Source organism: Simochromis diagramma, unplaced genomic scaffold (genome assembly GCF_900408965.1).
Source record: "Simochromis diagramma unplaced genomic scaffold, fSimDia1.1 OVJJ01000685.1, whole genome shotgun sequence".
NCBI classification, from domain to species: Eukaryota; Metazoa; Chordata; class Actinopteri; order Cichliformes; family Cichlidae; genus Simochromis; species Simochromis diagramma.
This window is the reverse complement of record NW_024387477.1, coordinates 11263441-11282339: the sequence shown is the minus strand read 5'-3', so window position 1 is coordinate 11282339 and position 18899 is coordinate 11263441. Positions and strand designations below refer to the sequence as shown.

The window sequence follows — 18899 nt, the reverse complement described above, 5'->3', positions numbered from 1 at the left end:
TAAACATAATTGTGATTTACGCACAGAACGTCCCTTCGACTGGTCACTTACTTCCCCGACTATCGCTACCGTGGGCGGCTAAACGTTTTGATTTGACGTCGGATGCACTTCCTGACGCAAGCCCGGGGTTTCCCCTCTGTGCCTCTTTAAAAATAGGAGGGATTTGTTCCTTAAACAACGAATGCGTTAACCACTACACCACAAAATTAACACGGGGACTTTCGAAATTACATGAACTAATAAGTAAATCTTGAGTATAGGACCTTTGTTCGTCTTTCATGTGAAAGATCATTAACAGTACTGGTGCCGCCATCAGTAAATCAGATGGTTTATGCGACAAAGTGTATCATCAATTTACTAATCATTACTTGTTAATTTAATGCCGTTGTTTATTTCGAGGTACTTTGCATTGTTGTAAAAGCTGACCAGAAATCAGAGTGAAACTTGACTCGTCGTCAGAAGAGTCTAAAAAAAAACACTGAAAGTTTCGGGTTGGAAATAAAAGGAAGTTGGTTACGTTCCAGTTTAATATTAATAGCTACGTTTCGCTATAAGCAACCCCACAAGATTGACTTTGTTTGTAATATGATGAAAGGCGTTATTTTGAAAAAAATTTAAATTCATACACAAACACACAAAAAATGCAAGAAAGGGGAGGTACTATAGGAAAGACCCTGTAAATAACAAGAAGCCTCAGGTTCTACTTATCAAAGACAATACTATAAATGTAAAAACTTAAAGACACAAAACACTGCAATTTTGATAACCCAGTTATTTCAGAATCCTACCTCTATTGAAGTATCGAGATCTTCAAATGGATCAGCAAAGTCTGATGGACTTTTCTTCAGAGTCTGGTCAGCAGGCAGCGTGTTGTCATTGTATGATGTCACAAACTTAAAGTCACTGGTTCTTGAACCTGTGGTCAGGTACGCGTCATAGTTGTAAGCACTGCGTAAAGTTCCTGTGCCATCAACATCTGCGTAATTAGGAGGGAGATAACCGCTGGGAATGGCAACTGCTCCATCAAACAACAGTCGGGGCTTTCTCCTGCGACAAAATCTCAAACCCAGGATGATGATAATGAAAGTCAGAAAAAACGTGGACACAGACACCAGCGCGATGATCAGATAAGAGGTCAGTTTGGAATTGCTCTCATTGTAAGACAGATCCTTCAGTTCTGGCACCTCAGCCAAGTTATCAGAAATAAGTAAATACATGGAACAGGTGGCAGACAGAGAGGGCTGTCCGTTATCTTTCACTGCCACTACAAGGTTCTGTTTCATGCTGTCAGATTCAGAAATGTCCCGTAGTGTCCTGATCTCTCCGCTGTGGACACCAATGGTAAAAAGTCCCGGATCAGTGGATTTGACTATTTGATAGGACAGCCAGGCGTTCTGTCCAGAGTCCGCGTCCACCGCGATCACTTTGGACACCAGAGAGCCTCCGTGTGCAGCTTTGGGGACCAGCTCAGTCATGAAGGAATTGCCCTCTAGGGAGGGGTACAGGATCTGAGGAGAGTTGTCATTCACATCTGAGATGAACACACTCACGGTCACGTTGCTGCTGAGAGGAGGAGAACCGTTGTCTCTGGCCATCACGTGGACTTTAAAACTCCTGAACTGTTCATAATCAAACGACCTCACAGCGTGGATCACACCCGTGTCTCCGTTCACAGACAGATAGGATGACACAGGGGCACCGTTCACCTCACCAGCTAACAGAGAATAAACCACTGTACCGTTCTGTCTCCAGTCGGGGTCTCGAGCACTAACGGAACATAAAGTGGAGCCAGGTTTGTTATTCTCACTCACATATGCGCTGTACGACTGCTCATCAAACACAGGTGGGTTGTCGTTGATATCAGCTACAGATAACTGAACACTTTTAGAAGAGGACAGAGGTGGAGAGCCCTCGTCAGTGGCAGTGATTGTAATGTTGTAGTCAGACACTAGTTCACGGTCCAGTTGTCCTGTGGTCACCAGAGAATAATAGTTTTTAATAGAAGGAACCAACTTAAAGGGGACACCCTGCTGGATCGAACAGCGGACCTGCCCGTTATTCTCAGCGTCTCTGTCCTGCACGTTAATAATGCCCACCTCTGTACCAGGCGACACGTTTTCAGGAATGGAGTTAGACACCGATTCCAGAGAAACTGCTGGTGCATTGTCGTTTATGTCAGTAATCTCTATTATAACTTTGGCATATGATTTTAGTCCTAAACCATCCTTGGCTTGCACTGGGATTTCAAAAGAGCTTCTGTCTTCATAGTCAATTACACCAGTTACTCTAATTTCTCCCGTTTTGTGTTCAATAGTAAACACATTCATATTATCATCAGATATGTGCCCTAAGTCATACGTTACATCTCCATTCACTCCTTCGTCTGCGTCTGTCGCACTGACTTTAATCACTGGTGTATCTAAAGGAGAATTTTCAGGCAGACTGGCTTTATAAACGGCCTGGCTGAACACTGGGGCGTTATCATTGGCATCAACCACAGTGACGTGTATGACTACGGTGCCGGATCTCTGAGGAGATCCACCGTCCAAAGCTGTGAGGAGTAAATTAATTTCTTTTTGTCTCTCTCGATCGAGTTTATTCTCTAGTACGAGTTCAACCTTATTGCTGTCAGCAGCCAGAATAAAGATGTCGTTCTTTTGAAGCTCGTACCTTTGCACAGCATTTTGACCTATATCTGCGTCATGGGCCTGCTCTATTGAGAAGCGGCTACCCTTCTCGGTTGACTCGCTTATTTCCATCTCAATCAAATTTTCTCTGAATTTTGGCGAGTTGTCATTCACATCTTGAATATGAACACTTACACGATGGAGGTCCAAAGGATTTTGTAACACCAGATCCACTTGCACAACACATGAAGGTTTCTTGCCACAAAGGCTTTCTCTGTCGACTCTCTCCGACGTGATCAAATCTCCCGTTCTCAGATTAATGTCACAGTAACGCTTACGAGATCCATCAAAATCAATGCGAGCCTTTCGGGAAGACAAAGTCCTCAGATCAAGCCCAAGATCCTTAGCTATATTTCCAATCACGGAGTCTCGTTTCATCTCCTCTTGAATATTATAACTTAGATCTCCATGAGCGATGCGCAGCGTTATAATAAAGGAGGCAAAGAAGATCGGCCCTGGTATTGAAAATCCTTTGTCTCCCATCCTGACTCGAAAAGAGCCCATCTTGCAGCAATTATACTGTCCACAGTTGCAAAGTGAAATCTATTCCAAAATACACAGCAATCCTTACAGCTTTACAACAAGGTACGGAGTCCTGAAGGTTCGGATATATGCGTTTTTCCAGCAGTCTGCATTTGATATCTAATCAGTAAGTGGAGTGGGTGGAGTGGCAAGCGTTTATTTTCCGTTAGTCAACAGCGACACCACGAGTCACCTTTTAATCTCCTTAGTATTCAATTATTCACAAAAAAGTAAATCACTCCAAGACCACTCTCGGCCATATTTAACAGTTGTGAATATTAATTAAAACACATTAAGCATTCTTTGCTAACTGTGCCTGAGTAAGATGCCGATGTCATGCCATAACAGTCATTTAAAATGATATTTGGTTTGTTACCCTCAAATGTATACTGTTTGAGCCTCAACAAACCCTAACATTCTTGAATTTATTTTACATTTTTGTAATACACAAAAGTTCTAAGGTTCTCCTTTTTGAGACAATAAGCTGAGGTAACTGAATTACAAAAACCTACAGTTTTGATTACTGAAATTCACATGGAATTTCGGAGATACCAAACAAGTCTCCAGATCCAGTTACTCCAAGAAACCCTGGATCGTATTTCAGGACCATGAACAGGTACTGTAAGATTTGGCATGGTTATTGGGCAATGTTGTCTCCTAAAATCAATGAGAGATAACTACTGTAAAGACTAATTTATTTTTAAAACTCTACCCAAAGCTAACTACTGCAAGGCTGCATCCGAAACTGAAGCTTTGTTTCCATCACATTGCCTAAAAAGTGCACCAGTTGACCCTGTCGAGACCTGGAAACGACATTTAAAAAGAATGAGCAGGCTACTGCTGCACTCTAAATACACTTTTCCACTTATCTTTAAACAAAATGTCATTGGCGCTTAATGCCACTGCTCAAAAGTTTCAGTGTCATGTTGAAATGTCGTTTTGCTTGAATGAAAAGCAAATTATTTTCATTTAATATATTTTTAAATTAGAAATGTTACAAATGTTATTTTATTTTTAAAAAACGAATTATTGGAAATAATTAGATTTTTTTGTTGTTGTTGGAATTTCTGTGTAGCTATTCAGAGGTCCATTTCCTGCAAGTAAAATATCTGTTTCAATTGCATGTGTTCACCTGTTGCTCATAAATCCCAGTTCAAATTCATCCCAAATTCAGTTATGTTAGCAAAGCCAAAAACTGTTAGATTACTTGGAAAATAAATTGAGTTATTTGTCTGTGGGTTTAATTAATGCTAAAATGGCCCCAATTTTTCTTAAACACTGAGTTGTTGTTCTTAATGACTGTTGCATAATGACTGAAACTAGCACCACTTAAGGAACAATGGGCTGGGAGTTGACTTTTGAAGTCCAGATGTAGTCTCCCAGGTCTTAGCTGGTATGGTTCTCTATGCCACCAAATTTAGGGGAATGGTGGATGTGCAGGGGGTTACCTAGGACGTTGACACGTAGCAAGGGAAACTGTAGCCAAGAGAACTAACACTACACATAAAAAAGGTTTAAGAAGAGGTGATTGTGTTTTAACAGTCTGTTTGTAGAGTTGTCATGGTGATGATTAGACCTTGCGTTTTGGGGGTACACCGTCCCTTTAAGAGCCACCTTAAGCCAGACCATGCTTGTACTCAGGTTCGCGTCACGCTGCAAGCGGGAGCACTAGAGAGTTAGAGGCTGCAAAAGTTTGCGCGGCTATCTACACGTGAGGTAAATGTGCTAGAAAAGCATAAACTACTGCAAAATATTGTCGTCGGTGTTGTCGGAGACGGTAATTAGCCTAGGAAACTAAGTTTATTATGCGATGACTCCGTGTTTGTGATGATTTTTGTAGAATTCTGAACGTGCGACGGGTGTATGTTCAAGGGTTACCTGCTGTGAGCAGGATTGAAGAGCGGGTTGGCGTGAGTAATGACAGAGTGTCCTAACAGATTTCAGAGTTGTTAAGTTTACACTGTTGTTCACTTTGCACAACTTTTTATGTTTCTGTTTGATTCAGAGGGGAGATCACTTTCTGTGTGATTCCTGTGTGTGTACTTCGGCTGTGTAGAGAAATCAAAGTGAGTTCATGATGTTCTCCCTTAAAAATGTACAAGTTAAAATGAGAGTTTACATTGTACTTTTTTGTCAGTTGAACTGTGAATTATGGGTTCCAAAGAACAATTTGTTTTATTTTTGTATATTTGTTTCTTGACAGGTCACTACTGTTGTCTATACTGATTGAGTTCTGATAGGAACTTTGATGTTGCTGTTGTCTCAGACCCTGAAAGGCAGTTTTATGTTGAGCCAGTGGAATAGTTAAATGTGACTGTTTTCAATCAAAAATATAAACTGAAAACTATGGTTTCCTGAACACAGTTGGTGGAAAAAATTATAGATAGATAGATAGATAGATATTGCTTTTTTTCTTTGTACATTGTTTTCTTTACTTGTTGCACCTTTGTGGTCTTCCTACCTAATTTTGTTGTGCAAGAAACTGGACAATGACAATAAAAGTTCTAAGTCTAGGTTTATATGTTTATATATGTGGGAAAGAACTTGCGTTTTTCTACCTCAGAAGATGTCGTGATGTCTTCAAACGGATCAGCAAAGTCTGATGGACTTTTCTTCAGAGTCTGGTCAGCAGGCAGCGTGTTGTCATTGTATGATGTCACAAACTTAAAGTCACTGGTTCTTGAACCTGTGGTCAGGTATGCATCATAATTGTAAGTGCTGCGTAAAGTTCCTGTGCCATCAACATCTGCGTAATTAGGAGGGAGATAACCGCTGGGGATGGCAACTGCTCCGTCAAATAACAGTCTGGGCTTTCTCCTGCGACAAAATCTCAAACCCAGGATGATGATAATGAAAGTCAGAAAAAACGTGGACACAGACACCAGCGCGATGATCAGATAAGAAGTCAGTTTGGAATTGCTCTCATTATAAGACAGATCCTTCAGTTCTGGCACCTCAGCCAAGTTATCAGAAATAAGTAAATACATGGAACAGGTGGCAGACAGAGAGGGCTGTCCGTTATCTTTCACTGCCACTACAAGGTTCTGTTTCATGCTGTCAGATTCAGAAATGTCCCGCAGTGTCCTGATCTCTCCGCTGTGGACACCAATGGTAAAAAGTCCCGGATCAGTGGATTTGACTATTTGATAGGACAGCCAGGCGTTCTGTCCAGAGTCTGCGTCCACCGCGATCACTTTGGACACCAGAGAGCCTCCGTGTGCAGCTTTGGGGACCAGCTCGGTCATGAAGGAGTTGCCCTCCGGGGAGGGGTACAGGATCTGAGGAGAGTTGTCATTCACATCTGAGATGAACACACTCACGGTCACGTTGCTGCTGAGTGGAGGAGAACCGTTGTCTCTGGCCATCACGTGGACTTTAAAACTCCTGAACTGTTCATAATCAAACGACCTCACAGCGTGGATCACACCCGTGTCTCCGTTCACAGACAGATAGGAGGACACCGGGGCACCGTTCACCTCACCAGCTAACAGAGAATAAACCACTGTACCGTTCTGTCTCCAGTCGGGGTCTCGAGCACTAACGGAACATAAAGTGGAGCCCGGTTTGTTATTCTCACTCACATATGCGCTGTACGACTGCTCATCAAACACAGGTGGGTTGTCATTGATATCAGCTACAGATAACTGAACACTTTTAGAAGAGGACAGAGGTGGAGAGCCCTCGTCAGTGGCAGTGATTGTAATGTTGTAGTCAGACACTAGTTCGCGGTCCAGTTGTCCTGTGGTCACCAGAGAATAATAGTTTTTAATAGAAGGAACCAACTTAAAGGGGACACCCTGCTGGATCGAACAGTGGACCTGCCCGTTATTCCCGGAGTCTCTGTCCTGAACATTAATAATGCCCACCTCTGTACCAGTTGGGACGTTCTCCGGTGTGGGGTTAGACACTGAATTTAGATATATAACTGGTGCATTATCATTTACATCAGTCACATCTATTAACACTTTGGCGTAAGAAGTTAGACCTAAACCATCTTTCGCTTCTGCTCTCATTTCAAAAGAATTTCTGTCTTCAAAGTCAATCACAGCAGTTACTTTAATTTCTCCCGTTTTAGGATCAATGGAAAATACATTTATGTCGTCGTCAGACACGTGACTTAAGTCATAAGTTACATCTCCGTTCACTCCTTCGTCTCCGTCTGTGGCACTGACTTTAATCACCGTTGTATCTAAAGGACAGTTTTCAGGCAGACTGGCTTTATAAACGGCCTGGCTGAACACTGGGGCGTTATCATTGGCATCCAGCACAGTGACGCGTATGACTACGGAACCGGATCTCTGAGGAGATCCACCGTCCAAAGCTGTGAGAAGTAAATTCATCTCGCTTTGTTTCTCTCTATCAAGAGTGTTTTCCAGTACCAGTTCAACCTTGTTGCTGTCAACAGCCAGAATAAAGTTGTCGTTCTTTTGAAGCTCGTACCTTTGCACAGCATTTTGACCTATATCTGCGTCACGGGCCTGCTCTATTGAGAAGCGGTTACCTCTGTCTGCCGACTCGCGTATTTCCATCTCAATCAAATTCTTTTTGAATTTTGGCGAGTTGTCGTTCACATCTTGTATATGAAGACTTACACGATGAAGCTCTAACGGATTTTCTAACACCAGATCCACTTGCACAACACATGAAGGTTTCTTGGCACAGAGGCTTTCTCTGTCGATTCTCTCCAATGTGATCAGATCCCCCGTTCTCAGATTAATATCACAGTAACGCTTATGAGTGCCCTCAAAAGTAACACGAGCCTTCCGGGAAGATAAAGTCCTCAAATCAAAACCGAGATCCTTTGCTATATTTCCAATTGCTGAGTCTCGTTTAATCTCCTCGGGAAAGGAATAGCTCAGATCTCCACAAACGAGGTGCAGTGTTACAAAAATCGAAGAAATGCAGAAGATCGGGCCTTGCGCTGAAAATCCTTTGTCCCGCATCTTGACAAAAATCGACCATCAATTTCAAAGAAAATGTACTGTGCAGCACAAAAAAGAAGGTCGGACCAAGACAACTAAATGTTCGGTTATTTGGTAACAATTTGCGACATCTCTATCCGGGATTTTACCAGATTATCCAGACACTTTACAACTGATGTCGATGCAATAGTGGGTGGAGTGGCGAGAGATTATTTTCTGTTAGACAAGGGCGACACCACGAGTTACTTTATCATCTTCACACCAGAACGTATTGAAATATTTTCGCAATTTAAATCCGGATTGTGGCAGCAATTCATCATATTTAAATTACCTGTGATTATCAGCTTAAAACTTCCGTGTGATTTCTGCAATATAATAGACTAAGCACGGGATGAAGGTCTTCACTTCACAGGTATACCGTATGCCTGTCCGTGTAAACGAGATTTGGATTGTAATTTATACATATATTGCCTTTGCTTTTGCTAGGTAAAAGTTTGCATAAACCGTATTCCTAAACATTATTATTGCGAAATGTTTAAATCTCCAAAAGAGAGGGCCAACATAACTTTGAGTGTATAAACACTGTACATTTTTAACAGTAAAAGAACACATTATCCTAAAGTGCGTCAGGGCATTTGGATGAGTTACAATACATTATACATTTTGTTACATATGAAAATAATTAATATAACAGAAATGCGTTCGAATAACCGAGACACAAAAATACATTTTCCTACTGGGCTGCGTGAGAACACCAGAAGAGCCTTTCAGTGCCACACAGAGCTGTTTTTACATTTTAACTTGTTAGGGCCAACTGTTTCAAGAGTATGTAACAATAATAATAATAATGATGATGATGATAATCCGTCCATTCATAGTCATGAAGCGAAAACCATGCCTGGGCTGACACAGAGACAATAGCCCGTTTTTAATTACACTTCCTAAGACCTTACCATCGATTAAACGTGGCAAAGTCTTGTAAAAATGTTCCATCAGTCCAGAAGCCTCTTACTTGTGGCGTCTCCTTTTTGTGCTGGGGTGTTAAGTTAACCACAGTTAACCATTCCACCCCCCAGGCGAGCATGATACAACACAAGAGGTATGTATCGCGCTCTTCTCAATATTGGTAGTTTTGGACATAAACTATTCTCTGCCTCGAACTGTTTGCAAGGTAGAAATTGCTGGCATGTTGTGTCATCTGTTGCTGTTGGGTCGGGAAGCGCTCCTCTCCTGTCTAGGTGGAGTAGTTCAGTGGGCCTGGTATGTATTAGCTAACCTGTCCTCTGGGTTCGGCTTTGCATTTAAATTGCCGATTTATTAAATGTAATATGCCACTTTTCATATATGAAAGCTGCTGCCTCTCTTCAGGATGCCTCGCTGTTGTGTTTCTCCGTTTTGTACTTCTCTTTGGTTCTCGTTTATGCTGCTTTATTTCTTTTTTTGTTATGTTATGATTTGTTCACTGGTATTGTTTGCGTCAGCGGTGCTTCGCTCATCGCTCTGCCACTTCAGCTGCGACCGTGTTCGACATCCTAATTGAGACCTTAATTATTTTAATTTATGTAAGTTTCTGTACATGTCTGATGTAAGGTTAATGTTGCAATTTTATTTATTTCACCAAGAATCGTTTAATTTATTTCGCTAGAACTGTTGTTACGTTAATGTAGCCTATTATAGGATTCCTTGGTGTAAAGTTACATTAAAGCATTAACGCCACCCCCATGGTTGAATGTATAGAAATTTAAAAACTAGCTTTGTTTTGTTTGTTTTGTTTTTGTTTGTGTGTGGTGGTGGTGGGGGGGGGGGGGGGGGGGGTATTGCTTTGTTTTAGAATACTAAGGTTGCATTTCCGAATTTCGGAACCTTGTCTCCTGCCACATCTTTAGTGGAACGAACCTGTGCGCCTTACTGGTGCTTTTAGTTATTTCGTTGAGTGAAATTCCCGAGCTGGCGATGGTGGCAATTTTTTCCTGCCATAACTATTGTGGGAATAGTGAATTTAAGGGGCAAACACTAAATACACTGTTTCATACCCTCGTGTTGCGACAAACAACTTCGATTGACCGTGTAACGATGCCTCTTAGATTGTAATTCGTGAAAGAACAATGTAGCCAGAGAAATATTGAAGACGTTTAACTTAAATGGAAAGGTTCTGAGGATCCCTACCTCATCAAAAGCCTCCACAACTTCAAACGGATCAGCAAAGTATGATGGACTTTTCTTCAGAGTCTGGTCAGCAGGCAGCGTGTTGTCATTATAAGATGTCACAAACTTAAAGTCACTGGTTCTTGAACCTGTGGTCAGGTACGCGTCATAGTTGTAAGTGCTGCGTAAAGTTCCTGTGCCATCAACATCTGCGTAATTAGGAGGGAGATAACCGCTGGGGATGGCAACTGCTCCATCAAACAACAGTCTGGGCTTTCTCCTGCGACAAAATCTCAAACCCAGGATGATGATAATGAAAGTCAGAAAAAACGTGGACACAGACACCAGCGCAATGATCAGATAAGAGGTCAGTTTGGAATTGCTCTCATTATAAGACAGATCCTTCAGTTCTGGCACCTCAGCCAAGTTATCAGAAATAAGTAAATACATGGAACAGGTGGCAGACAGAGAGGGCTGTCCGTTATCTTTCACTGCCACTACAAGGTTCTGTTTCATGCTGTCAGATTCAGAAATGTCCCGCTGTGTCCTGATCTCTCCGCTGTGGACACCAATGGTAAAAAGTCCCGGATCAGTGGATTTGACTATTTGATAGGACAGCCAGGCGTTCTGTCCGGAGTCTGCGTCCACCGCGATCACTTTGGACACCAGAGAGCCTCCGTGTGCAGCTTTGGGGACCAGCTCGGTCATGAAGGAATTGCCCTCTGGGGAGGGGTAGAGGATCTGAGGAGAGTTGTCATTCACATCTGAGATGAACACACTCACGGTCACGTTGCTGCTGAGAGGAGGAGAACCGTTGTCTCTGGCCATCACGTGGACTTTGAAGCTCCTGAACTGTTCATAATCAAACGACCTCACAGCATGGATCACACCCGTGTCTCCGTTCACAGACAGATACGAGGACACCGGGGCACCGTTCACCTCACTAGCTAACAGAGAATAAACCACTGTACCGTTCTGTCTCCAGTCGGGGTCTCGAGCACTAACGGAACATAAAGTGGAGCCCGGTTTGTTATTCTCACTCACAGATGCGCTGTACGACTGCTTATCAAACACAGGTGAGTTGTCGTTGATATCAGCTACAGCTAACTGAACACTTTTAGAAGAGGACAGAGGTGGAGAGCCCTCGTCAGTGGCAGTGATTGTAATGTTGTAATCAGACACTAGTTCACGGTCCAGTTGTCCTGTGGTCACCAGAGAATAATAGTTTTTAATAGAAGGAACCAACTTAAAGGGGACACCCTGCTGGATCGAACAGTGGACCTGCCCGTTATTCCCGGAGTCTCTGTCCTGAACATTAATAATGCCCACCTCTGTACCAGTTGGCACGTTCTCCGGTGTGGGGTTAGTGAGTGATTTTACAAATATCCCTGGTGCATTATCATTTACATCAGTCACATCTATTAACACTTTGGCGTAAGAAGTTAGACCTAAACCATCTTTCGCTTCTGCTCTCATTTCAAAAGAATTTCTGTCTTCAAAGTCAATCACAGCAGTTACTTTAATTTCTCCCGTTTTAGGATCAATTGAAAATACATTTATGTCGTCGTCAGACACGTGACTTAAGTCATACGTTACATCTCCGTTCAGTCTTTCGTCTGCGTCTGTCGCACTGACTTTAATCACTGTTGTATCTAAAGGACAGTTTTCAGGCAGACTGGCTTTATAAACGGCCTGGCTGAACACTGGGGCGTTATCATTGGCATCCAGCACAGTGACGCGTATGACTACGGAACCGGATCTCTGAGGAGATCCACCGTCCAAAGCTGTGAGAAGTAAATTCATCTCGCTTTGTTTCTCTCTATCAAGAGTGTTTTCCAGTACCAGTTCAACCTTGTTGCTGTCAACAGCCAGAATAAAGTTGTCGTTCTTTTGAAGCTCGTACCTTTGCACAGCATTTTGACCTATATCTGCGTCACGGGCCTGCTCTATTGAGAAGCGGTTACCTCTGTCTGCCGATTCGCTTATTTCCATCTCAATCAAATTCTTTTTGAATTTTGGCGAGTTGTCGTTCACATCTTGTATATGAAGACTTACACGATGAAGCTCTAACGGATTTTCTAACACCAGATCCACTTGCACAACACATGAAGGTTTCTTGGCACAAAGGCTTTCTCTGTCGATTCTCTCCGATGTGATCAGATCCCCCGTTCTCAGATTAATATTACAGTAGCTTTTACGAGATCCCTCAAAATCAACACGAGCTTTCCGGGAAGATAAAGTCATCAGATCAAAACCGAGATCCTTGGCTATATTTCCAATCACGGAGTCTCGTTTCATCTCCTCGGGAAAAGAATAGCTCAGATCTCCGTAAGCGAGCTGCAGTGTTACAACAAAGCAAGCAAAGCAGAAGATCGGGTCTACCGCCGGAAATCTTTTGCCGTCTGCCATCATGGGACAAAAGACCCGTAAGAAGGAGAAGAAATTGCTGTGTACAAAACCAAAGTATTATTCCAAAAAACATTAAAGATTTCTTAAAGGATGGAAACAAAATAGAATTCGTGCAACGAGCGGATTCCTCTGAACAACTATAACTGATATTTATGCAGTAATAGTGGGTGGAGATGTGCTGCTTTTGTGTTAGCCCACAGCGGCACCAAGAGTTGTTTCTATCTAGTTACACTTACATGTCATCATATCAAGAGTCTCTAAACCCATATTTATTCATCATACGAAAAACAAATCTTCCTCGGAATGCTATTTTATCATTGATGAGCATCGCATACATTATGGTATCAAATATTAAGGCTTAATTATGGCGCAAAACTAAACGTTTCAGCACCACGGTTAGAGCTCTCTCTATTCTGTAGGTTTGACTGATTACAGATCCGGAGACAATCATGTGCAAAATGTGCTCACTTTGAATCATTTTGTTACAAGTGTTAACTCTTGAGAAATCTATGAAATCATATTGTGTTCCTGAAATGTAATCTAGGTAATTTATTTATAGTAAAAATCTTCTGGTAAAAGATATGTATGATGTGCTTAGGGAATTCTACTTTTCCATTTCCATTTTTTAATAAAGTGTTCACATGACTTGATTGAATGAACATTTAAAATATTAAACGATTATTACTACAAGCAGGAACAGCAAAGGACTTGCGTAATAGAACCGAGTGGAAGTAGTAATATCAGAGATAAAAACACATTTAGAAAAAAAAAATGTGCCTAGTTGTTTCAGGACCATGGACAGAGACAGCAGCGTGCTGAGTAGCAAGTAGCACTGGCAGCCACTGACACTATAAAAATATCAGTACTGCTTTTTCTGAATTTACACTTTGTCCCAGTTGGGGCCCTTAGCTGTTACAGAATGCCAGGTTCCATAATGAGAAATGAGATTTGCTCGCTCTGTCTCTCTTTCTACAGAAAACAGTGTGTGAAACAATTCTCTGAGCTGCTTCTAATGCCATGTCAGCTTCACCACACCAAAACATTTCTTCTTCCTCCTTCCCCTAAATACTAGTTGTCATCTAGTAAATTTAAAAACAGAAAACTAAACTCTGACAGCACTGAAATTGCCTTTGGAGAGTCTGAAGATTCCTTTGAATACTAGATAGCACTATGGACTCAATTAAAGGGTGATGCTAACTATTTTGTCTTTAGTATTTAGGTTAACCTTTCAATCTACCCCTTTCTTATTTCTTACTTTTTGCATTCTCGATTGCGCTTGTGCATCTTCTCTTATTTAGGTCCCTCGCACTAGATATGTGAGCAGAAGGAGCCACAAAGTGAGACAATGAGAAAGGTGTAGATACTACAGCTTTAACAGAGACACACATACACACAAAGATTCAAGGAGAAAACTTTGATCTGAGGTCAAATAACTGAAACTACTTTTGAATACAAAGAAGCAGTAGTACAAAGAGTCCTCCTTCCATCATGGATTGTCTATTTCAGTTGTATGTCACACCTATTTTATACACTCCTGGTATCCAGTGCAAAACACTTTGCAAATGGATGCATGAATGCCTCCACTCTTCTGTCTTTCACATGCATTTCAGGAACTGAAACATTGGTTGTCATGGTGTACTAAGAGTAATCACAGGATGGAGGAAAGAGGTGATGAGGAGGCAAAAATAAATTCAATAAATATGAGATGTTTTAGCTCATTTTACTTCCTGCCGCTGTCTTTGTCCAACTATTCTCTTTCCGGATTTGCATTGTTCTTCTGTTTGAATCACCTTCGCTGGACTCTTGTTTGGACTCATTCTTCTCCCCCTCGGTGACTTTTTTCTGTCATCCATAAATTCAATGAAATAACCTTTTGTTGCTGTTGAGTTTGTAATCAGGTAGCGGAGGCCACGTCTGGGTTCAACACTTTATTTCAGGCTTTACAGCAGCACTCCATCTTTTTTACCTCTCTCTACTTTCTTCTTCTCCCCTCTCTCTTACCCAGCCTCATTAGCGGCACCCCTGGTCTGACAGGGTAACAGCATGTACTAATTTGCTTCCTTTATTATAGAACCTTGTAAACACAACATCCCCCCTTTTCTCAAATAATACTCTCTCCCTTGCAGCACAACATGAAACATTCGACAGCCTTTTACTTTTGAGGCAATTAGTAACTTCAGAACAGTATTATATATATCCTGATAAAAGAACTGTAATGGCAAAGTAAACATGCCCCAGATCAACCCTGAATCAAAAGGAACAACCATGTGCCTTCTTCTCAGCTTATCAGAAGTCACAGCTGGAATTAAAGAGAGGTAATGAAACTCAAATGCACTTTCCATTCAGTCATTTCTCACATCTGCATATTTCTCCTTTCTTTTTACCTCTGAACTATTTCATAACAAAGTCTTTTTTCCATCTTGGTGGTTGTCTGTCCCTCTGCAGGGTGGGACGTGTAGCTGTCTGTGCTGAGCTGTGTGTGTTTTGAGTTCTCTGGGACAAGTGAGAGATGCGCTGCATTCCATCTTCTCCCATCGCCGAGGATGAAAGAACTCTCACCCATCCGCTGCTGTACCTCCAGCGGTTTGGTGTATTGTGGCTCTACTTTTCCCACATGGAATGGCATGTACTCTCACTGAAGCACCCACAGTCACTTTAGTAGGTTTAGCACCTCTCTGTCTGTATAAAGTGCACTTCTTTTCTGTGTCAATTAGAGGTGGGAATCACCATACATCCCACGATACGATATTATCACAATACTTAACACACGATACGATATTATTGATATTTTTTAAAAAATATTTTGCGATATTCAGATTCTGTACATAAAGGTAAACTTAATCAATATTCATTTTATCTAATAACAAAGTCTCATACTCAGTCTTTCTCTCATTTCAGTCAGTTTTATTGTTGACAAACTGAACGGTTTGTATTACAGTCTAGTCCAACTTAACTGAATGCAACCATCTGGTACAATTATAGCTATTCTGAACTATGCAATTTATGAAAACTATGCAGCCCATTCAGCAACTGAAGAATCTGAAAGTAAATGAAAACAAAATGTAATTTTACATTAAATAAAAAAAAGTTTTAAACTTAATTAAAATAAAACATGTATTAAATTAAAATAAGTAAACTCATGTTTATTGCTGCCAAAAAAAAAAAAGTTAAACACATTTGGACAGTGTCAGGATTCTTGCTCAGAAAAAGGAGCTGATCAACATGCTCTGAAGTCAGAGCATGTTCCAGTCCACAAAAACTTTTTTTGTAACAAAATATCGATTTTTGCTGTCCCTGTATCGATACATTATTAGCAAACAAAATATCACGATACTACACAGTATCGATTTTTTCCCCCACCCCTAGTGTCAATGTCACTTTGGATCTGATGTGGTCATATTGTCCAGCATCCTTCGGTGGTGGCAGAATGTTGAGTTTAGTCCGCAGAGATTTGGGAACGATCAGCCGTGTTCCTCTAAATATCAGCAGTGACTCTGCTGCCAGTTCATGTCGGACCAGGAAGTAGGGTTTGACATCATCTGGTAAGGATTTGTTTTCTTTCGGCCAGCCCGAAAGAACGAGCTTACTTAGTTTTGTTAATTCAGGACAGTCTTCACATTCTGCTTTGAAGTACGCCAGTGGAAGTGCTGTTAGCTGAGGAGAAATTTCAGCAATCTCTGTGATTAAGTCCTGTTCAGAGTCTTCACTTGTGTTTGTGGTATGCAGGGTAACACGGGACATACAGTCAGCTATAACATTTTGGCTTCCTGGACGGTACTCTAAGTCATACTGGAAACATCAGTCTGGCTGACCAACGTGCCATCCTCATGCCAGCTCTGTTCATCCCCTTAGTACTTAACAGGGTGGTGAGGGCCTGGTGATCAGTTCTCAGAGTAAATCTACATCCCCATATGTACATCCTCCATCTTTCGACAGCCCATACGCAGGCGAGGGCTTCTTTTTCAATTGTTGAATATTTCCTCTCAGCTGGGGACAGGGTGCGGGAACCAAAAGCAACAACCCGTTCCTCATTGTTTGAGTTCATCTAGGTCAGAACAGCCCCAAGACCATAATCTGACACATCAGTGGTGATGAACGTTGGCAGATTTGGGTTGAAGATTGCCAGTGCTGGGCTTTTTAGTAGCATTTCCTTCAGTTTGTTGACGCTTTCATTTGCTGTATCAGTCCATTGAAGTTCAGCCGTCTGACTTGTCCGAAGTAGCTCATGAAGTGGTTCAACCACAGTTGCATAGTTTGGTAGGAATTTGCTGAACCACAAAGTCAAGCCTAAGAAGGAACGAAGAGCAGCCATTTCCTTTGGTACAGGGGCTTTGGCAATGGCAGTCAGGTGGTCTGGGCTGGGGCTCAGGCCATCCTTGGAAATGACGTGTCCCAAGAACGGAATAGATGTCTGTCCAAATGAACTTTTGTTGAAGTTGATCTGCAGACCGACATCCTTCAGGCATTGGAGGACAGCCTGTTCATCATGCTCTTCTCTAAAATGTCCATACACTATTATGTCATCCAAGTAGTTCTGTACTCCTGTCTGGTCTTTTAGGACTGTTTGCATCATCTTTTGGAAGGCAGAAGGGGCTGAAGCAAGTCCAAATGGGACTCTCGTAAACTGGAAGAGTCCTTCATGGGTTATGAATGCTGTGAGGCTTCGGCTAACAGGGTGAAGAGGCAGTTGGTGATAAGCTGAACTTAAATCAATCTGGCTAACATGTGTAGCCCCAGCCAGCTGTGCAAACAAATCCTCCATGTGAGGAAGAGGGTAACAGTCCATGATCACACTCTTGTTAGGTTCACACAGATCCACACAGAGTTTTAAGTCTCCCTTACTTTTTCTTCCAACCACTAGAGGACTCACCCATTCAGCTGCATCCACTGGTTCGATGATGCCTGCTTGGAGTAGACGTTTCAATTCAGCTGACACCTCCTCACGTATGCTGAGTGGTAGACGCCGCAGTTTCTGACGAACCGGCTGTACTGTCTTGTTCACTTGACCTTTGTGGATGAACCCTTTAACAGCTCCAAGATGATGGGAAGAAGAAGAATCAATGTTATTCACCATGCATGTTTGTTTACTGGCTGGTGATCCTCTTGCAGGATCCTCTCCTTTGTTGAGGACTTTTCCAGCAATGATATCTGTAGGAGCCATAATTGAATGTATTGAATTTTGATGATCACTGGGTTTTTATTTGTTTGGTTGTTATGGGAGTCACGTGGGTGCTAGCGGTGACATAAATGGGCGTTGTCAGTCTGTCATTCACTGGTTTTGATTTTGACAGAGAGGAGGGCTGGGTAGCCGTAGTTTTTGTTGACCGCTGCACAACATGTTTCGCTTCGTTATATTAGAGCCTGTGACGTTGTAAGAGTCTGAATCAGGAGCCGATGACATTACTCTGTAAACTCTCAAAGCACTTTAACAAGCAAACAATTCCACCTCTCGCATTATTGCGTAAAGTTGACAGCGCGTCAGGCAAATAGGCAGGCTTCATCCCCGGCCTCTAGCGACTGTGGAAGTCGCTACATCTTTAGTCAACAAAAAACGGCATTCTGGAGAAGCAAGCCACAAGCAGGATCAAAGAAATCAGATCAAGGAACCTGAAAGACGCAAAGTAAGTGCAGCGCATCTGAATGAGTGAGCCCAGCAGCACCGACACACCTGACGCAATTCTGAGGAGCGCAGGTAAGAATGCCTGTGCATGTCTGGTTGTGGAAAAGGAAGCCACATTGCATTAGCGCTGAGATGTTTCAAGAGGAGACACTGAATGGAATGAATGTTGGTTAAATGTGCAATGTTTTTGGCTGCGCTCTTGGATTGATGACTGCATTGCGTCTTATTAATTGCTGCTTGGATGACGTTCAAATGGACAATTAAAGTGCCGTTACGTTGAAAGGATTTTATGGTCAAAGTCTATTGTGGCTTCCAGTGGATATATGTTTTAATGGATGATCACTGAAGATTAAAATAAATTAAAAAATCGAACAAACAAACGGGAAAATCATGAGTCAAACAGGTGGTGATGATTGTTCCTCTAATGATTTGGGGGGAACGAGAGAAAGAAAAATGACTGGAAAGGCATTGTTGAATAAAATCGAAAAATCACAAAATGAATGCAAAATATATGTTAATAAAATGAAAGGACTAATACAAAAAATGAAAGCGCTCATGCAACACAATGAAAATCTTTCTCAAATTAAGCAATAT

The 18899-nt window shown here is 41.9% G+C and overlaps 2 protein-coding genes across 5 annotated transcripts in view; both read right to left on the bottom strand.

The window, feature by feature from the left end:
* The window catches only part of LOC120724149 (protocadherin gamma-C5-like), a 301683-nt gene extending 291437 nt beyond the window's left edge, over positions 1-10246 (bottom strand). Inside the window, exon 1 of one of the 4 annotated variants that reach the window (XM_040016172.1) lies at positions 5768-10246. In XM_040016172.1, coding sequence (XP_039872106.1) covers positions 5768-8152 — 2385 coding nt within the window. In that variant the 5' untranslated portion in view covers positions 8153-10246. Of the gene's footprint in view, positions 1-788; positions 5746-5767 lie in introns of those variants that run through there. The other 3 variants (XM_040016189.1, XM_040016157.1, XM_040016179.1) reach the window with 3 other exon arrangements.
* The window catches only part of LOC120724174 (protocadherin gamma-A11-like), a 125339-nt gene extending 112100 nt beyond the window's left edge, over positions 1-13239 (bottom strand). The window contains exon 1 of the mRNA XM_040016221.1: positions 10298-13239. Within this exon, the coding sequence (XP_039872155.1) occupies positions 10298-12688 (2391 nt within the window). The 5' untranslated portion in view covers positions 12689-13239. The remainder of the gene's footprint in view (positions 1-10297) is intronic.
* Between the last annotated feature and the right edge of the window lie 5660 nt (positions 13240-18899).